Source organism: Theobroma cacao, chromosome 5 (genome assembly GCF_000208745.1).
Source record: "Theobroma cacao cultivar B97-61/B2 chromosome 5, Criollo_cocoa_genome_V2, whole genome shotgun sequence".
NCBI lineage: Eukaryota > Viridiplantae > Streptophyta > Magnoliopsida > Malvales > Malvaceae > Theobroma > Theobroma cacao.
The window spans coordinates 30,726,503-30,746,615 of NC_030854.1; the positions used below are offsets into that span (position 1 = coordinate 30,726,503).

The window sequence follows — 20,113 nt, forward strand, 5'->3', positions numbered from 1 at the left end:
TAAGTGCGTTTGCTGCACCATCGATCGGAGTCCTCACTCCAAACCTGAAAACACCAACTCCGTCTCTTCAATCTCGATCATCCTAAAATGGCTGCAACTACATCCAACAGTCAGTCCTCCTTACACAGCATTCTCCAAACCCATGCCTTTGATCAAACTCGCGAAGTTGATCTCGGACCTCTAGTCAAGGTCATCGAGAGCATTTTGCAAAACGCTGCCGCCGCGTCTGTTTCCAAGGTACTTACACACTTCCCTAGCTAGCTACTTTGCCTTTTACTTTGCTCCTTGATCATAGAAAAAAGCTTTTAAAACAGTGTTATTCCTATTCAAATGATTGATACGTATGAATTTTAATTTCTTTGCTGTAGGGTGCATATGAAGGTTTAAGCGATATGATCGGCAGCCTGGAGAACTTTGATGGCATGCGTCAAGTATTGGATGATATACGCAGCATCTCCTGTGAGGTTGTTGCCTGACATATAATTATAGATGATTTTTTTTACGAGTACTGTCTTACTCTTAAGGATTCTGAATTTTACGTGTACTCGTAGATGTCATGCAATCTCTCAGACGTGGAAGCAACGACAATGGAGCTGCTCAAAAGGCTCAGAAATTATTCATGGAACGCCAAAGTGGTGCTAGCCGTAGCAGCTTTCGCCTCCAGCATCGGGGAGTTGTTGATGCTTGTGAATCACCGAACCACGGACCCAATTGCAAAGTCGGTAGATCTCCTCAAAGGTCACTCGTTTAAACTTGATATCAATGTGCTTAAACAGCTTTTGAAGGCCATGATGGATGTGGTGAACGTCAATTTCGCCTTCTTGGTCCCAACTCTTTCCAAGATTCCGAAAGAGGCACCGTCCATGAAGGATGCCATGGAATATTTCCCCACCGCCACTTACAAGATCCTTAGCGTTATTGTTCAAATTGCAAGCATTTTAAGCAAAAGGGAGTAAGCCCCGATCCATCCATGCATCGTGCCCAACTCCAACTTAATTATGAATACAATTAAACTAATTACCAATTTCTTTCTTTCTTTTTTTAACTCTGATTTCAGGCAAATTATTGACTCAACAATAAAAAGCTTGGCATATGAAGTTAGCTGTGTAAATTACGTCCTTCAAAAGAAATTAGAACGTTGCAAAATTGACGCTGGTAAGTCTTTTAACTTTGGATATATAACATTTATTCATTTTGGGTATATATACATAAGCCATCAAGTATTAAATTGAACATTTTCTTTTTGTTCTTTTAATTAAGAGGCAAAACAAAAAGGATAGATGGCTTGAAATTTATATATACTATATACTAAAACTCATTTCTTTGATTCTCTTCATGCACTCACGATGCACTATACTGATAATGGTGCTATTTATATATTTTTTTCCATTGCACTTCCTTTTTCATTTTTCTTTTCCTTTCTGCAATTTTAAGGCTTTGTGGACCATTTGCTAGCTAGCTTTCTCTTTTGCTAGGTTTAATTACATTACTTTTTCCAATGCAAAGTGCTTTGGCATTTTTATAATATTTTAACACTATTTTATTTACTGATCATTTTTATAAATAATTTGTTTTTTATATGTTAAAAAATTTTAAATTAAGTATCCTAAACTCTAAAGCGCCGACCGACAAATTTAATGCTATATGCCTTTCACCATTTTATAATATTCAATATTTTAGCAATTACTAATTATGAGTGAGACAATTTGGTGCTGTTGTAGTACCATTTTATGCTCAACAATTTGATTTAATCAGAATATTACTTTTAATTTTTTTTTGAAAGGTATAAGTATTGATTTTATTACTTAAAATTATCATACAATAATAGTGGAGCAGAGCAATGCATAGAGGGGTAAAGCACTCCCTTAATTACTGCATTTATCTGCGTATATGAGCATGGACCAAACTATCGCGATTGTGTTAGAGATCAAACTAACCGGTTATCCACCTTCCTTTCTCACCAGCAAAATCAAAAAGGCCATAAGGAGTAGTTGATTGTTTGAAGGTGCATAGTATAAATTCCATGAATTAAGTATGAGTTTAACTGAGTTACCACAGTTCTCTAATAAATTTAAACATGTGACAACCAAATAACAATGCTCAAGTGATACAAAAAATTATGAATTGCTTTGATTAATTTATGAATTTGAGACATTGATGACTGCAAATGTTTAGGAAATAGTTTTGAGATCGTTAGCTTTAAATTGCAATGAGGAATTTGTTTCTGTATTTTAAGTTATAACCAAAATTATTTTTGTTCATTTTGATTAGCTTCCAAAAACCCAAAAAAAAATTCATGTTTCATAAAATGATTTTCATTTAAAAAATCGTTAATATATTCATTACCTATCTCTATATTTCTATTTTTTTTAGTATTTTGATATTGATAAATATTTTTAAATAATTTATCTCAATTCCGCAACCACCGGGATATTTTTATTTTCTTTTCAAGTAAAATTTTTATATATTAATTGAGATAAAGATTACATGAATAAATTGATAACCATAAGTCATCCAGACATTAACTCAGCATAACATTCGTGTACAAGGAAACACATAGTATTTCCACAAGACATCACCCCCATCCCCTCAATTCCCGCTAAAAGTTTGTTACTTGGCAATGGAACAACTGATGACGATGCGATGCAGAACAAGGCGAAAAGTACCACAAGCATGACGAAACAGAGTACCAGCGGGATGAAGACGTTTCGGAACTCATTCCTAAAATTGGCTTTTGGGAACTTTTCGGTAAAATTAAGCAACATATGAAGATTCAGGTTGCTTCATTTACACTTCCTCTATGGTTGTATGCTCCGTTTTCATGTCCCTTGCGTTTTGCTAAATAAACCCTATGTTCTTCTGGTGCAAACAGGTTCCTGAAAAACTGAGGAAAAAGCATGTGCTGTTTCTCATATCGGATCTTGACATCTCCTTTGAAGAGATTAAGGTTCTTGATCGGCTGTACCAAAAGAACAACCAGAGGTATGAAATCCTGTGGCTCCCAATTGCGGACTTGACTACCCCTTACGAAAAGACAAAATTTTCAGAGCTGAAACAGTTGATGAAATGGGGTGCGGTCGAACCCTCCAAAATTGGACCGGCCTTCATTGAGTACATCAAGAAGGAATGGCATTTTATAAAGAACCCCATTGCTGTGTCTTTGAATGAAGAAGGAGAAGTGACGTGCCGGAATGCACTCCCTATGCTGTGGACATGGGGCAATTTGGCCTTCCCATTCACTGATGAAAAAGAGCATCACTTCTGGAATAAGATTGATGAGAAAAATGGTTGGAAACTTGAACTCCTGCTTGATGAGCAGATCGATCTCGACATACCGCCACGGGTACATTTTTTTTTGTTTGCTTGTTTTTGTATTTAAGCCATGGTTCAGTTTCTGATACTTGATCACTGTTGGGTCCTTGATTTGTCAGATGCGGAGCGTGACATTTGTATGCTTGTTTGGGGGTGAAAATATATCATGGATTCAGGCGTTCACGGAGAAAGTAAAAAATGCTACCGCTGGTGTTTCCTTTAAACTGGTTTACGTGGGAAAGAACAAACGGGAAGGGCTACCAAGCCACCTTCTAAGTCCTGACATTCACGTGATCGACTCTGAATTCCAGTGGCAGTTTTGGACCCGACTGGAGAGCATATTGTATGCCAAAATCCAACAGGACAAGACCAATCAAACTGATCGCGTGCTGCGCGAGGCCTTGAAACTACTTGGCTACGCTGGCAGTGGCGAACCGTGGGCAATGTTCTCTGTCGGATCAGCCGCGATGGTCACGACCAACGGAGAAATGGCTCTAAACATCATGTCAAACTATAAAGATTGGAAAAATGACACAACAGGGCCTCTTTTTCTTGAGGCACTCAGAAATTATTACATGTATAAAATGCAGGATACCCATGGCTGCATCAATGTTCACCTCCCCGTTCTCGGGGAGTTTCCAGGGATAGTAAGTTGCCCGAAATGTTCCAAAGAAATGGAGATGTATTACACGTATCGCTGCTGTGCTGAGTAATTACCAAACTATATGTTTGAGAAGGAGATGGATAAGATGCTTCTATGACAAATAAAGATCACCTTTGGAAGCACAAGGTTATACTATATGTTGCTTTCTTATTACTATGTTATGAATAATAATTTTTGGGACTCCTATTCATTAGCTTTGGCTTGTGAAGAGTTAAGATTAGTGTAATGAATGGTTCATCTACTATTTTAATTCCATTGTTTTGGTCTTTCTATCTCAAGTTTTAATAAATTTAATTTCTACACCTTCAATTTATAGATGATTGATAGTGATAAAATTTTACCATTAATTTCGACTACTTGACCTTTTTGTTGATAACATAATATGCCAACTTGAATTATTTTTTAGCACATGGAACACATATAGCACACAAAATTCTTATTTTTAATAAAAAATCTAATAAATTATGTTTTTTAGAATATAGAAATTATTGTTTTTAATTAAAATAAAATATTATTTTTATACTAATATATGCCTCGTGATCAAAAAATAATCTGTCTCATCATGTCAATTTATCACCAAATGCCATGCCATCCTAATTGATTACAAAATTTTAATACTTTCATCATTGTCATCAACTTCCTTCTAAATTGACTTTTAATAAAAGAGTAAATAATAAATTCATTAAAATTGAAGTAAAAAGATTAAAATTATCAAATTAAAATAATAGAGAGGGATTAAATTCAAATTTTGGCACATGCTTTTATCTGATAATTATCTGCCTCACATCTCCCTTTGGCATATGCTTTTATCTGATAATTATCTGCCTCACATCTCCCTTTGGCATATGCTTTGTATAGTATAACTTGATGGTGATTCCTTAGGTTGTGGTGTGATGATGTTCTTGATGGTTGTTCTTTTGATCCCATTACAACTTAAGGGTGTGTTGAACTTGTATAGTCTGTTTCGACACTACTTATCTGCAGCTCTAGCCTTCTATGCCTTCTTTTTTACAGGAAGTTATTAATGAAATCATCTCTACTTTTCAAAAGAAAAAATTAAAGAGCAGACACATTACTTAATAATTAATTACGTAACACAATGAATACTCGGTTGATCACTGCAAAATTTTGGAAGTTTTCTTTGAAGGCTATATAATCAAAGAGCAAATGAGCATTACTTCTACTATATGACAACCAATGTGACATTTTCATTATTTTGTATCTCTCACCCTCCTCAAAACTAAGTAACTTTGAGGAGGTTATATAAACCTTGTCATTTTCTTCTTTGAATGAAGTAGCTTTTTAAATGCATATATATATGTTATAAACTTTACCCTTTTTATTATTTTAAATATTTTGTTTATTAAAGTTTGAAAATTTTGATTCGTAAAAAGGGTGAATTGTGATAATTAGGCAGCTTGAGGCAAACGGGCTCTTAAGTGGTGGAATGGGAAAAGATGAATTGTGATAAGTAGCCTTGACCAATTCCATTGAAAAACAATAAAAATGTGGGACGAGCGCTAACCTACTTGTTTTTACAGCTAGGATAATTGGAGAATCTTCACCCAAAGCTTCCTCAAGTAAGGATAAGAGAGAAATAAGTTATCTTTAGTCAAATGTGTCCATTGCGAAAAAAGAAAGACAAAAAGTATTATTTGGGACATTCAATACCCAAAAGCACAATCTTTGTAGGGTAGGAATTGCCAGTCATAAGAATTGCTATCCTAGCAATCATTGAGTGCCAAGGGATATGCTCTTCAAACCAAAATCAGCTTGTGCTAGACAACTCTTAACTTTGCTCGTATTTTCATAATTGAAGGCCCATGTATCAGCCGGCTTATATAAGTCTTTTGATTTTGAGTCAAGTCTTCAATATTGTTACCAAGCACTAAGAGTTTGTTGTGATTTTCTATATCAAATTTCATTAGGTCATTAAGTTAATTTGAATAAGGGATTTTTAATATTGAGGATGGGGGATTTGATTCCAACTAATTAAAAAAAAGAACATGTATCAATCATTGAATTAAATATTCAGACATTAAGTAAGAAACTATGTGAAAATACTACAACAACTTCCATAGCCGATTAGAGGCAGCTATAGCCATAACAGAGTCATTAAGAACATAACGTTAACAGCCAAGACCCCATGTGAGAATTGTTTTTTTGAAAAGTATATTTGAATATTGAAAATTAAGATGTCGGTGCAGGAGACGAAAATGGAGACATGCAGTGATAATGAGATTGGAAGAGCATGGCTTGATGCGAATGTTGAATGGGTTTTTAGCCCGGCAAGGGGTACATCGGGAGATCTAATTAATTACCAAGTGGGATAAGGAAGCTTTTCGCAGTGACTTGTCAATTACCAGGAAATTAAAGATTTGTCCTAGTCAGTCAAAGGGAGATATGGGTGATTGAGAATTTTAATTGTGTAGTCTAAGATTGATTGGTGATTTTGAGTTCACACATGCTTCACGAGATGCTAATTCCTTGGCGGATGCTTTAGCAAAGTTGGGTGTGGAGAGGGAGGAAATGCTGTCTGGTGGTAGGGTGATCTTTGTCACGCGAAGATGCTTTACGTTGTCGTCTGCTGTGGGTGAGCTTCGGATTCTGTGTGACCACTGGACATACATTTTTGGTGCACAACCCCTGCACTTTTCTTGCATTAGTTGTTGTTGCAGAACCTTTTTATGTTTATATGGTGTTATGCTTTGGATGTAGTATATCATTTCTGGACTAACCTGGTCTAGGCAATGGTATGCAAGCTTTTTTTTAATAAAAATGAAATTTTTATTAATTTTGAATCATTCGTGAAAAATACATTATTAATAAATTCTTTGATGATTAAGAATATATATATATATATATATATATATATATATTGATTGAAAGAAAGTGAAGAGTCTAATATTCTATTTAAGATTAAAATTTGTATCGATATTACAACTTTCACTTCTCAAAACATTATGAATCTATTTAAGAAAAATCTTAAAAACAACTTATAGATTGTATATTTGTCTAATCTTGCTCACACAATATGAGATCCCCCAGCCCTCCTTTCTCTGCTTAGCTAATATATAAATCCTAGATTCCATTGATTTACATTTTTCATTTTAATTTATTAATATTTATTTTAGTTGAAGATAATTTGAAGTGAATAACAAAAAAATTTATAAATATCTTCATAGATTATCCTAATGATGAACTAGCTTAAACATACAAAGTTATAAATTTCATTGAGAAGTAATGAATGACAATAAGTGGTTACTTAAAATTATAAAGAAATTCGGCCTATCTATACAATTATTCATCCAATCTTATACAAAAATCAACCTTGCAATGATCTATTTGACGCTCCTAATCTTTCCTCATCAAATATCTAAACGCCATATTTCATAGAATTGGAGTTGTGTTTGATATTATGACCCAAATGAGTGAAGGAAAAATCGTCTTGAACTGATTATGTCACTTGTCTGACATCATTTAAATCTGCAGTGCACCTACTTTACTATGGTGTCCTGTCTTCTTGAGTACCATACCTACTGCCAGCTTATATATAAGTGTGTTTGCTGCATCCTTGGAGTCCTCACTCCAAACCTAAAAACACCAACTCCGTCTCTTCAATCTCGATCATCCTTAATTACCACCTTCCTAAAATGGCTGCTACTACATCCAACTGTCAGTCCATCACGATATCTCAGGAGCTGTCACAGAAGATTCTGATAACTCATGTCTTTGATCAAACTCGTGAAGTTGATCTCGGACCACTAGTTAAGGTCGTTGAGAGCATTTTGCAAAACGCTGCAGCTGCTTGCAAGGTACTTAAACATCACTCCCCTAGCTACTTTGCCTTTCATTTTGCTCCTTGATCATAAAAAGAAAATTTTTAAACAGTGCTATTCCTCTTCGAATGATTGATTCGTATGAATTTTATTTGTTGCAGGGTGAGTATGAAGGTTTAAATGATATGATCTGCAGCCTGGAGAACTTTGATGGCATGCGTCAAGCATTGGATGATATACGCAGCATCTCCTGTGAGGTTGTTGCTTAACATATAATTATAGATGATTTTGTTTACCAGTGTCTTACTCTTAAGGATTTTAAATTTTACATGTACTTGTAGATTTCATGCAATCTTTCAGATGTGGAGGCAACGACAATGGTGCTGCTCAAAAGGCTTAGAAATTATTCATGGAACGCCAAAGTAGTGCTAGCCGTAGCAGCTTTCGCCTTGAGTATCGGGGAGTTGTTGATGCTTTTGAATCACCGCACCACGGACCCAATTGCTATGTCCGTGGATCTCCTCAAAGGTCACGTGCTCAAACTTGATATAAATGTGCTTAAACAACTTTTGAAGGCCATGGTGGATGTGGTGAACATCAATTTCGCCTTCTTGGTTCCAACTCTTTCCAAGATTCCAAAAGAGGCACCGTCCATGAAGGATGCCATGGATTATTTCCCCACCGCTACTTACAAGATCCTTAGCGTTGTTGTTCAAATTGCAAGCATTATAAGCAAAAGGGAGTAAGCCCTGATCCATTCATTATGTCTCAACTCCAACTTATGAATACAATTAAAGTAACTAAATTTTTTTTTACTCTGATTTCAGGTACATTATTGAGTCAACAATAAGACGCTTGGCACATGAAGTTAGCTATGTAAACTATGTCCTTCAAGAGAAATTAGAACGTTGCAGAAAGGATGCTGGTAAGTCTTTGACCTTTGGGTATATAACATTACTCATTCTTGGTATATATACACAAGCTATTAAGAATTAAATAAGACATTTAATTTCCTTTTGTTCTTTTATGACTCAAAACAACAAAAGATAGATGACTTGAAATTTATATATACTTTATACTAAAACTCAATTCTTTGATACTCTTCACACACTCACTATGCACTCCCTTTTCATTTATCTTTTTCTTTCTGCAATTTTAAGGCTTTGTGTGGACCATTTGCTAGCTTTCTCTTTTGCTGAGTTTACAAAAGTTTTTCAATGCCAAGTTCTTTGGAATTTTAATTTATAATCTTTTAACACTATTTTATTTACTTATCATGTTTTATAAATATATAATTTGTTATTATATGTAATATAAAAAACAATGTTTCGTAAATTGATTTTCACTTAAAAATTGATGATATATATATACATATATTCATTACCTATCCCTAAATTTCTATTTCTTCTAATATATTTGTTTTGGTAAATGTTTTCAAACAATAAAGCCAATTTAACAACTGATTACGAGGCAAAACAAGGCGAAAAGTACTACCAGCATGAACAAGTAGAGTACCGGCAGTATGAAGGCGTTTGGGAAGTCATTATTCCTAAAATTGGTTTTTGGGAACTTATTGATAAAATTAAGTATCATATGAAGATTCAGGTTGGTTCATTTACACTTCCTCTAAGGCTGTATGCTCCGTTTTGAAGTCCTTTCCATTTAGCTAAAGCCTTTATTATTATTATTATTATTATTGTTTTTCACATTGTATGTCTACAAACAGGTTCCTGAAAAACTGAGAAAAAAGCATGTGTTGCTTCTCATATCAGATCTTGACATCTCCATTGAAGAGATTAAGGTTCTTAATCGGCTGTACCAAATGAACAACCAGCGGTATGAAATCTTATGGTTCCCAATTGTGGACGTGGCAACTTACGAAAAGATAAAGTTTTCGGAGCTGAAACAGTTGATGAAATGGGGTGCGGTCGACCCCTCCAACATTGGACCGGCCTTCATTGAATACATTAAGAAGGAATGCAATTTTTTAAAAAACCCCATTGCTGTGTCGCTGAATCAAGAAGGAGATGTGACGTGCCTAAATGCACTCCCAATGTTGTGGACGTGGGGCAATTCGGCCTTCCCATTCACTGATGAAAAAGAGCATCAGCTCTGGAATAAGATTGGTGAGAAAACTGGTTGGAAACTTGAACTCCTGCTTGATGAGCAGATCGATCTCGACATACCGCCACGGGTACATTTTCTTTTTTCTTTTTTGCTTGTTTTTGTATTTAAGCCTTGGTTCAGTTTCTGATACTTGATTTATCAGATGCGGAGCGTGACATTCGTATGCTTGTTTGGGGGTGAAAATATATCATGGATTCAGAAGTTCACGGAGAAAGTAAAAAATGCTACTGTCGGCGTTTCCTTTAAACTGGTTTACGTGGGAAAGAGCAAAGGCAAAGGGCTACCAAGCCACCTGCTTAGTTCTGACATTCACGTGATCGACTCTGAATTTCAGTGGCAGTTTTCGACCCGACTGGAGAGTATATTGTATGCAAAAATCCAACAGGACAAGACCAGTCAAACTGATCGCGTGATGCACGAAGCCTTGAAACTACTTGGCTACGCTAGCAATGGCGAACCGTGGGCAATGTTCTCTGTCGGATCAGCTGTGATGGTCACGGCCAACGGAGAAATGGCTCTAACCATCATGTCAAACTATAAAGATTGGAAAAAGGACACAACAGGGCCTCTTTTTCTTGAAGCACTCCGAAATTATTGCACGTATAAGATACCGGATATCCATGGCTGCATCAATGTTCACCTCCCCGTTGTCGGGGAGATTCCAGGGATAGTAAGTTGCCCGACATGTTCCAAAGAAATGGAGATGTATTACACGTATCGCTGCTGTTCTGAGTAATTAGCAAACTATGTTTGAGCAGGACATCGACAAGATGCTACTGTGATAAATAAATATCACTTTTGGGTTTTACCAGACCGATGGGATGATCATGAAGAAGTACAAGATTGTATTATATGTTGCTTTCTTATTATTATGTTATGAACAATTTTTAGGAGTCCTATACATTAAGGAGCTTTGGCTAGTGAAGAGTTCAAGATCAGTGTTCATCGACTATTTTAATTCCTTTGTTTTAGTCTAATTTCTATTTCAATTTTTAATAAATTTAAATTCTACACTTTCGATTTATAGATGATTGATAGGGATAAAATTTTACCAATAATTTCAACTACTTGGCCTTTAATTTATTAATAATGTAACATGTCAACTCGAATTATTTTTTACCACATGGAACACATATAGCACAGAAAATCTTTATTTTTATATAAATTATTCTTTAGAATATAAAAATTATTATTTTTAATTAAAATAAAATATTATTTTTTAGACTAATATATGCCACGTGATAAAAAAAATGAATCTATCTCATTATGTCAATTTACACCAAAATGCCATGCCATTCAAATTGATGACAAAATTTTAATACTTCCATTGTTATCAACTTCCTCTAAATTGACTTTTAATAAAAGCGTACGTATTAAATTCATTAAAATTGAGGTAAAAGGATTAAAAATATCAAATTAAAGCAATAGAGGGGGATTAAATTCAAATTTTGGCATATGCTTAATTTAATTTATCCCATAATTATCTACCTCACATCTCCCTTTGTTCCCTTCCCAAATCCCAACCCTCACCAAGAGATATAGGAATTGAAAAACAGACTTATGTAGCACAATGAAGACTCTGATTGATCACTGCAAAAATTTGACAGTTTTCTTGGAGGCTATATGGTCAAAGAGCAAACGAGCATTGCTTCTATGTAGATATATATGTACAACCAGGATTTACATATGCACATGCCTTTAGATGTTAATTTATAATTTAATTGTTAATTAAAGCACTAAATAGAAAAACAAAAAATTGTTTTTCTCATGAAAAAATAAATTTATTTGTTGTTGCTCCCACCCTTATCTACAAAATATGAACTTCAAATCATGTCATTCAATATGTTATCTCGATAGAGATGTTTATGAGCGAGATGGAGCGAATCTTAGAGCCAACATTTTTAGATAAGCCTTGGCTCAACCATAATTTTCCCCTTCTCTATTTTTTTTTTTTTTGTTAAAGTATTTTAAAATTATTTATTATAGTTATTTTATTTTTAAAAAAAATTAAAAATTAATAAATTTATTTATTATTAATATAAAAATACTATCAATTCTAGTTGGGCGGGAATGACGTTTACAACTTGAGATGTTAAAATGGTGGTGGATGGAGATAAAACTAAAATATGGTATAAACAAGTACAAAATATCCATGGAAAGGAAAGCCCAAATTAATAGAGCCTACTTGAAACAACTTAAAAACAAAGCTTGGGCTCAACAAGGGTAGCCCACTTAAAAGACCTTAATATCAGCTAGCTAACCTCCCCAACTCAATTAAATGTTTTTTTTTTTTATAAATTTGAAAAAACTTTAATCTTAAAAAGGTTATCGTATTATATCTGTTTATTAAAATAAGTCCTTCATCTTTTATTAAACTTTTAATTTGAACAAAATCAATTCTTAATCTTAATAGATTTAATATCAACGTGTATTTTTTTTTATCTATATGACACATGATATGATTTGATTATATAATCACTGTGACATTTTTTCTTGATTATTTTCTCGCACTTTCCTCAAAATTACGTATAATTTTGAGAATGTTATATAAAGCTTCTCATTTTCTTCTCGCTCTTCCCATCTCTACGTCCTTATTTTTCAGTTCCTTTACCCCTCCCTCTACCTTTTAATCTGTTTAGCTTCTCCAAAAAATCCTTTTTTTTTTGTTTTATCTTTCTTTGTTCTAAAAAAAAAAAAAACCTAGACCTAGTTGTCAAGAGTGGACTTTTGCCACCACCTATTCCTTTGTCCTCTATGAGTCTCTTCTCTCTACACTTTCATCGGTTAATTTTCACTAAATCTCCAAACCAAAACTTAAATTTAAAAGTTTTAGGCTTTGGGTTTTTCTAAGATTCGAAGAACAAGAAAAACTTTCTCAAAAAAATGAGTTCAATTAATAAAAGAGGAGAAAGAGATGAATAAAAAATGTTTTTCTTTTTTGTGATTCCAATGTTGACTGATGATTGACAACAACGACAGACTATTGATAATAGGCGGTCAATAAATTTAAATTGTGATTTTGTCACGTGATCACGTTAACTAGACAAGTTATACCTCATGTGATGAAAAAGGTATAATTAGCATTAAGTCTAATGATAGTTACATTTACATTAAATTAAAAAAACTTATTTATATCAAAATAAAAATTTAAAAATTTATCTGATATATATAAAACTTTAATGAAATTTATTTTGTTGCCTATCCTCTTATTCGAGCCTAATAATTAAATTCGTTTTCTCATAAAAAAATATGGTTTTGATGATGGTCCCTCCATCAAAACACTTTCAGAAAAACAAATGGAAAGTCTACAAAAAGGGACCACTATGGTAAAACAATATGGTCTGTGTTTTTTCCCATTGCCTTGTACCCATCCCATCTCACAATAATTTCTTCCTTCTTTTCTTCACTACAACTAACACCAATATGCATGACAGATATATGGCAGAGGAAAAAGGGATTATTTGTTGAGAAACAAAGACAACCCACTCCCTCTTTGTAATCCATAATTCTGTATCGTTATTCTCCTTTTTGGTGTTGTATGTGGGTTTTGATTGTACATTGATAAGAGGTACTGCACAGTGCACCCCCAAGCCTTGAATTATTTTGGATTGCACATTTTTATTTCTCACAGACAATGGTTGTCGACTTGGAGAGATTGATCCACGTATGCTGATGGTTTCTTTTATTATTTATTTAGAATTAACTTGACAGGAAAGGTTAAAGAAATAAACTTTGTTCCTTGTTCACGGAATGAAAACTCTCATTGCCTCCTTTTAGTTTATGACAGCTCATGCTTGATTGTAGCAAAACCGTACATATGTTTTTTTGCAAGAAAAAAGATGAGATACAGCCATTCCCATCTTCATCAGCACACTGTGATTTGCCACGTGGCATTGTTGGAAGGGACCTCCAAACGGTTTCATTGTAGAGCAATGTGAGATGTAATAATTAATTACATGAGACGGAGAGGCAAAGTGAAGTAGTAAAATCAAAGGGCGGCAGCAGATGCTTCCTCCTTAGTCCTATGGACTGATTCACAGTCTCAACAGTGCGAAAAGGTGCTCCTCCATAAACCAAACTCTCTCTCGCCCTTTAGTCTCTTTCTTCAAAAATTCCACACCAAAAAAAAAAAAGAAGATTTCTTGTATTTTAATTCCTTCTACTCCAGCTAAATCCCATTTAAGATGCACTCAATTTAGCAGCACCACCAAACAAAGCTGTTCAACAAGACAATTCTTTTTCATTTATGATTTACACCAAATCAAATTTAAGCCAAATACCTTCCTCTTTACAAAAACAAAAGACAAATCAATACCCATTTCGCATTCATATACATTACCATTACAATCCCCTTTTTCTTTTCTTTTACTACCTGCTTAGCAAAAACACCAAATACCCACTTCAAGAAACATGAAATCTGCTTATGGGGTCACTCTTTTTCTCCTGTTTCTGCTCTTTTCAGCTTATGTCTTCAATTACAATGAAGCTACAAGCATGGCCCAAGTAAGTCAAAAACCTTGCTTTGAATGCCTAGATCCCTTTGCTTTTCATGTCAAAGTTGTCAACTTTTTGGGTATTTCGTGGATTTAAAGTTGGTTTCTTGATTTGAAGGTAAATGGGTCTTCAGAAATGGTTCCATTGGTGGAAGAAAAGATGATGAAGATGATGATGTTCAATGAAAGCAGAAGAAAGTTAGGGAGTTTCCAGATATGCGCTGTTTGTACATGCTGTGGTGGAGCTAAAGGTCTTTGCTTGCCATCTCCTTGTTGCTATGCTATCAATTGCAACATTCCAAACAGACCTTTTGGATTCTGTTCGTTCACTCCCAAGACCTGTAATTGCTTTGGATGCCATCTCTAGTTTAAAGGTTTATTATATATATATTTGATCATTTTGCTTTGTTTTAATTTAGGAGTAAAAAAAAGCTCTTGATTCTGTTGGGAGTGTGAAAGGGGAGGAAGAGAATATCTGTTTTCTTCATTTGTTTGTTTATAAATTTTATAAATTTTATAGGGGAGGTTGCTCTTTCCAGGATAGTTTTTTGGCTATCTCCAGTGGGATTTGTCTATATATTTTTTTTAAGGAAGTAGCATTGCCTGGAAATAGATATGCTAAGCATTAGAGCACGATATATGGATAATTAAGGAAACATTGTCCCTTGTTTATGAAGCTACTGGGTCTTATGATAAGGTTATTTTTCTTTGGTTAGGATATAAATTAATGTTAGTGCTCAGTTGGGTGGAAGTGTTACTCATGACAAAGATTCAAGATGTCTATTATTTTAATATTGTTTTGTTTACTTTTTTTTATTTATATGTTTAATGTATTAGTGGGGTGTAATGCAGAATGCAACTTGGAAAACTGTAAGAGGATCTTATTTTAATGTCAATTTGTTTTTGGACAGTTTTGTTTATCTTAATCCTGTTTTTTAATTGTACTAATGTTTCTGCTGCTTTAATTATGCTTCACACTTGATCTTGCACAGTATCTTAAGTCAGAGTGGTTCAATACATAAATAAATCTAAGCTGATGTTGCTCAAGGGAAAGTAAATTGCTAGAACTTTGCAGTTGGCTTGTTGTGCCTACCAAATTTTGAAGGATTTTGCAATTACTTTTTTAACACTTAGCTTTATGGCTCTGGCATGTTGCCTCTCTTTCCTGCGGTGCCAGATACAAAAACTCTAGGTTGACATACAATGTCTTGCCAATTTCCGGCAGTTCATGCTTTGATTTGGGTGGGCCAATTCTTTGAATAGTGGGGCATCTAGGGAGGAAGGAAGAGCAAGAGGGAGGTATTATGAGATATGAATTACCTAAAAAAAAAAGAGAGGTTTTGTTGGTAGAAATGCCCTAAATAGCTGAGATTTAAATGTTGGTGACTTTGGTGGATGGGATAGATGTGATGATATTAATGCATGTAGGTGTAGCCAACAGAAATATTAGGGTGGGTGGAAGTTGGGTAGAGGCCATTAAGCCTAGCTACAATTGTAAGGTGGTGCTGTTAATATTTCTAGAGCTATTTATGTGTTTCTCTGCATATTTTATGTCTATTTTGTCATAGATTATAATGCGTCTTTTTTTTTTCTTTTCTCTTATAAATCATGAAATCCCCATTAGAAATTCGTAGTTTTTTTGTGAGTAGGACTCTTCTTTTCTTTTTTTTTAATTTTAAAAAGGGAATTTTAATGAGGGATGGGAGGATTTAGACATTGCAGCAGCAGCCAGCAGGTTATAGAGGCACATTTGTATTTGTTGTCTTGAGAAGGGTGTGTTGGGAATCTCATTGACCTTTTGTATGAAGGCAATATGCAACAACCCATGTGCTGCTAAAACATCAAATAACAATCAAATGGGTTGGCAATTCTAGCACGACCTTATAAAATATTTCTCATATAAATTTTTGGTTGAGAACTTGTGATCATGTTCAATGAGATTTGATTGCAACTCTATAAACTCTTTGCTTGCTCTGTTTGGTTATATCTTATCCTCTTCTATTTTAAATGCAAATCATAGCTTTTTTTTTTTTTGACAATGATTTATTGATATAATGAGAACAGCTTGCATATACAGGTTGGTATTCATTTAGGTCACATGTGATGACTGATTAGTTGCAACTTCTATGGGATCCACCAATACCATAATATGATTCAACAAATGTAGCTACAAAAAGACCCAACCGCAATAAGTCATATTAAAAGTATAAAAAATTACCAAGTGAGACGACTACCTTTCATTGTGTTAATATTAAGATTGGAGTTTGTGAGATGGGGTGAAGAAAGGAGATACCAGTGTGCAACATAAATTAGGCAAGGTTTTAATTTAAGAATATACCCTTTCTCACCATTTTGTGGAGATCATTGTGGTTGCCGACCATCTACTTTTACAATTGTGGCATTTATATGAAGGGACAAAGTGCAGGAGTAGCTCCTCCCTCTCCCTCCCAAGTAGTTGCTACCTCTTTTATCAGTCACTTGTGGGGCTCCATGACTGTCTTAGGACCTTTTTCTAACGGGTTTGGTATGGCCCTGGTAAGCAATGGTTCTACTCAATTGGTCCCGCTTTCCTTTTTCACTTTGATATCACATTTACCTAATTGGATCTGCCAACTCCCACAGCTCGAAACCAACCTTGACTCAAAACTTGAAAGGAGTTCAAGCTACGACCTTCCTCCCATCTTAACTCCAACTACTTGCTTGCATATTAAGAATGTGAAAGGAATCGATTGACTTCCACCCAAAAGCCTTACAGCCAATTAGATCCAAACAAAGTTGGTCATTTAATTTCCAAATGATTGAATGAAATATCTAACTGGTCGTTCAATGGTCACTTCTTCAATATTATTAATTTATTCCAAAACTCTTATTGGTTGATAAAAATTAACAAATAAATAAAAAAAACATTTTGAAAAATGTTAAAATTATATATAAATAAAGGAAATATAAAGTTTGGGGTGTTTCTTTCTCTCAATTTAATATTTTTAAAAAAGTACAGTAGATGATCAAAGAATTTAATCTACAAATAATTATATGAACTAAATTTTATGTTAGCTTTCTACTTTTTTTTGTGTGTGTGGAAAATGTGTATATTTCAGTAATATGGTGGATTGAAACAAAAGCAAAACAATAGAATATGTAGAAAAATGAACATAAGTGAATGATAATTGTCCGTTGAAAGGCATCATTTGATTGAGCAATTATGGTTTCTTGACTTTCACCTTCCCCATTCCCCCAACATCCGTAATCATTCAGTCTTCATCTACTTTCTCTTTCTCTCTCTCTCTCTCTTATGTCAAGTGGACTTTCTGCCTCTTATCTCAATGATACCAAATCAAAGAAATTTTGAATCCATAAAGCCTGCTGTCACATTCTGACAAGTTTGAACTAGGTTCCTTCTTTTAGTCTAATGTCTGTTGAGCTAGCTGCTTTAACATTGGCAAATTGAATCTATAAAAGTGAAAGTATACATTCTTTGTCCATTGAGATATTTTGGCCAAAGGCATCAGAGTCTTCAGGTACAGTTGATTTCGTAATCAAAAGTATCACCTAGTCTACATACAAGAAAAAAACTCTACATATTCTTAGTAAAACCACAAGGTTACATGTCAGTACTCCACTAGATCAAGTTTCATGGTTTTTCCATTACCATCAATCTGTCCTAAGATCCATGTATTCCCTACGGATACTGTCAGCATTGAGGATGACAATTTAAAGCGACTCCCTGTTGAACATACATCACAAGATAGAGTGAGTCATAAGTGAACTACATTTCTATGAAGCTGCAAAGGCTGAAAAAGAGGAACAAACTAACGCAGAGAGAGAGAGGGAGAGAGTATTTCTCAACATATGAACCGTAAAATCAGATGCTTTCATTGTATTTCACCTTCTAGGAATCTAAGACCAAAATTGTTAGTATGACTGCAATAAGCTCCCAAGCCAAAGTTCTAGAGAAGATGAGGCTATCAAGGGAAGGCAACATCTGAAGGCCCAGATCCCAGGAATCCAGAGCAAACCTAAACAGGTTTACAAAGAAGATAATCTATTATCTGTCTCAATATATTCTGCAGATACGATGAAAAGACTAGCAAATCTCTCAAATCGTACGGACACAAGCTCAAACTTCCAGGAAGTTAGAACTTGCTTTAGAAATAAACTGATACCATTTTCAAGAAAGGACCTAACGAAAACCTTCCAAGTAAGCAATGAAAGGTTGATACAAGAGAACTGGGGCACGTAGATTCAAAATTACAAATTAAGAAAATAACTTTTTTTTTCATCTCAAAAGGGTGGAATACTAAAAGCAGCACTGAAAGACCAAGAAAAACCTTTCTAATGTAAGCATGAAATTCCTTAATATTTGCTTTCAACAACGATGAAATAGTTTTCCTTAAGTTCATCCAAATATACAGAAATTAACAGGAAAAAGAAACTTACAGTGTATATATCCCTCTCAGTTGCTGAGGCATAAACAGTTCTGACTAAATCAACTGCTTCAGATTCAGAAAGTTGAGTAACGGCATCCTGCACAGGCCATGGGTTTGTCAAGCAGGAATGTATGGAGTAGAAAGTTCTGAAGAATATATATCACAAAATTATAAATTATAAAAAAAAAATTAAAAGCAAACCTGGGCAGGCAACAAGAGAGGGCTGGGAGACTTCAGTTGGTTATCCAAAAAAGGCATGATAAGTGTAGAACCAGTACCCTGGGTGCCATATCCAACCCTCTCATAGGAACCAACAGCATCATATGTGAAAACACAACCCTTTCCTAGAGGTTTGGATGAAGAATATCATATATAAAGCAAAGCTCAAACCAGTGATGAAAGCTCAAAATAGAATACCTTCGTCATCAAGGCCCCCCAAAACATTAAACGAATAATAAGGGAAGAAACGCCTGTAGTAAAGGGTGTTGGAAGCAGTTGAGCCATTGCAGGGCAGCTCATTTGCTTGTTGTTAGGGGGGGGCGATGGTCTGTTGCAATCGGGCAACCGATCGAAACCGTCGGTCAATCCGATCAGTCTCGTCGGCCAATCGGCTCAGCCCTCAAAAGGGACTCCTTCCCCCTCGAACCGATCGAATAACCGTTGGTCATGTTTTTTTTTTTCAAGAGGGGGGAAATACCGTAATACCCCTCATTAAACCCCCTTCTCCCCGCCACCCATAAGGGTAAAGAAAGAATAGAAGCTTTTGCTGCTATTTTTCCCTTTTCGGTTTTCCCCGACCCCCTCTAATTTCTCTTTCCCCTACTTTTCGCAGCTCCAACTCTCCCTCTCACTAAACCCTAAACCAGCAGCCACTAACAAAGTTGGCTCTCTTCCATTCTTCAACTGGTGCTTCTCAATCAAAATTACTACCACTGCAAGGTAAATCATAGTTTTTTTTTTTTGTTAGTTATTTTGTCAATGTGTCATTGTGTTTGGCTGTTTGTTGGCCATGGATTGTTAAGCATAAAACTCTCTCAAGAATTAGCCCAACGGAATTAATGTCATCTGTTGCCCATGATTGTTAATCATTTGCTGCTTATGGATCCTTAATTATTATTAGCAAGACCATTATTAGCCCATGGATTCTTCATAGCCTAAGTTAACTCTATGGATCTTTTACAGCCCATGTCAACCTTCACAACCTAGGTCAATTTCATGGAATCTTCACAGCCCAAGCCCAAATTAAACTAAGCCCACAATCTATAAAAATCACCTCGAAATCGACCGAACCAACCACCTTAAAAATTGATC

At 34.9% G+C, this 20,113-nt stretch overlaps 3 protein-coding genes and 1 long non-coding RNA gene across 6 annotated transcripts; 3 read left to right on the plus strand and 1 right to left on the minus strand.

Moving 5' to 3' along the window:
• LOC18599384 (protein SIEVE ELEMENT OCCLUSION A) lies at positions 1-4,265 on the plus strand. Its single transcript, XM_018120620.1, has 7 exons — positions 1-237; positions 369-464; positions 552-952; positions 1,058-1,155; positions 2,650-2,777; positions 2,873-3,343; positions 3,432-4,265. The coding sequence occupies exons 1-7, from the start codon at positions 88-90 to the stop codon at positions 4,023-4,025; spliced, it is 1,938 nt and encodes a 645-aa protein (XP_017976109.1). The 5' UTR covers positions 1-87; the 3' UTR covers positions 4,026-4,265.
• On the plus strand, positions 7,575-10,815 carry LOC108661854 (protein SIEVE ELEMENT OCCLUSION A-like). Of its 2 annotated transcripts, XM_018120618.1 has the most exons (7): positions 7,575-7,791; positions 7,917-8,012; positions 8,097-8,497; positions 8,583-8,680; positions 9,203-9,360; positions 9,482-9,949; positions 10,025-10,815. In XM_018120618.1, exons 1-7 carry the CDS (start codon positions 7,630-7,632, stop codon positions 10,616-10,618), a joined length of 1,977 nt encoding a protein of 658 aa, XP_017976107.1. In that variant the 5' UTR covers positions 7,575-7,629; the 3' UTR covers positions 10,619-10,815. The 2 variants fall into 2 exon arrangements, with proteins under 2 accessions (XP_017976107.1, XP_017976108.1); XM_018120619.1 differs by lacking the exon at positions 7,575-7,791 and having other exon boundaries at positions 7,974-8,012; positions 8,116-8,497.
• LOC18599385 lies at positions 13,872-15,295 on the plus strand. The gene is made up of 2 exons (XM_007029333.2): positions 13,872-14,385; positions 14,494-15,295. The coding sequence occupies exons 1-2, from the start codon at positions 14,293-14,295 to the stop codon at positions 14,740-14,742; spliced, it is 342 nt and encodes a 113-aa protein (XP_007029395.1). The 5' UTR covers positions 13,872-14,292; the 3' UTR covers positions 14,743-15,295.
• On the minus strand, positions 17,827-19,331 carry LOC18599386. Of its 2 annotated transcripts, XR_001928169.1 has the most exons (5): positions 19,220-19,325; positions 19,004-19,146; positions 18,813-18,899; positions 18,262-18,391; positions 17,827-18,099 (listed from the first exon to the last, which is right to left on the minus strand). It is a non-coding gene; the product is annotated as an uncharacterized LOC18599386 (long non-coding RNA). The 2 variants fall into 2 exon arrangements; XR_001928168.1 differs by having other exon boundaries at positions 19,004-19,331.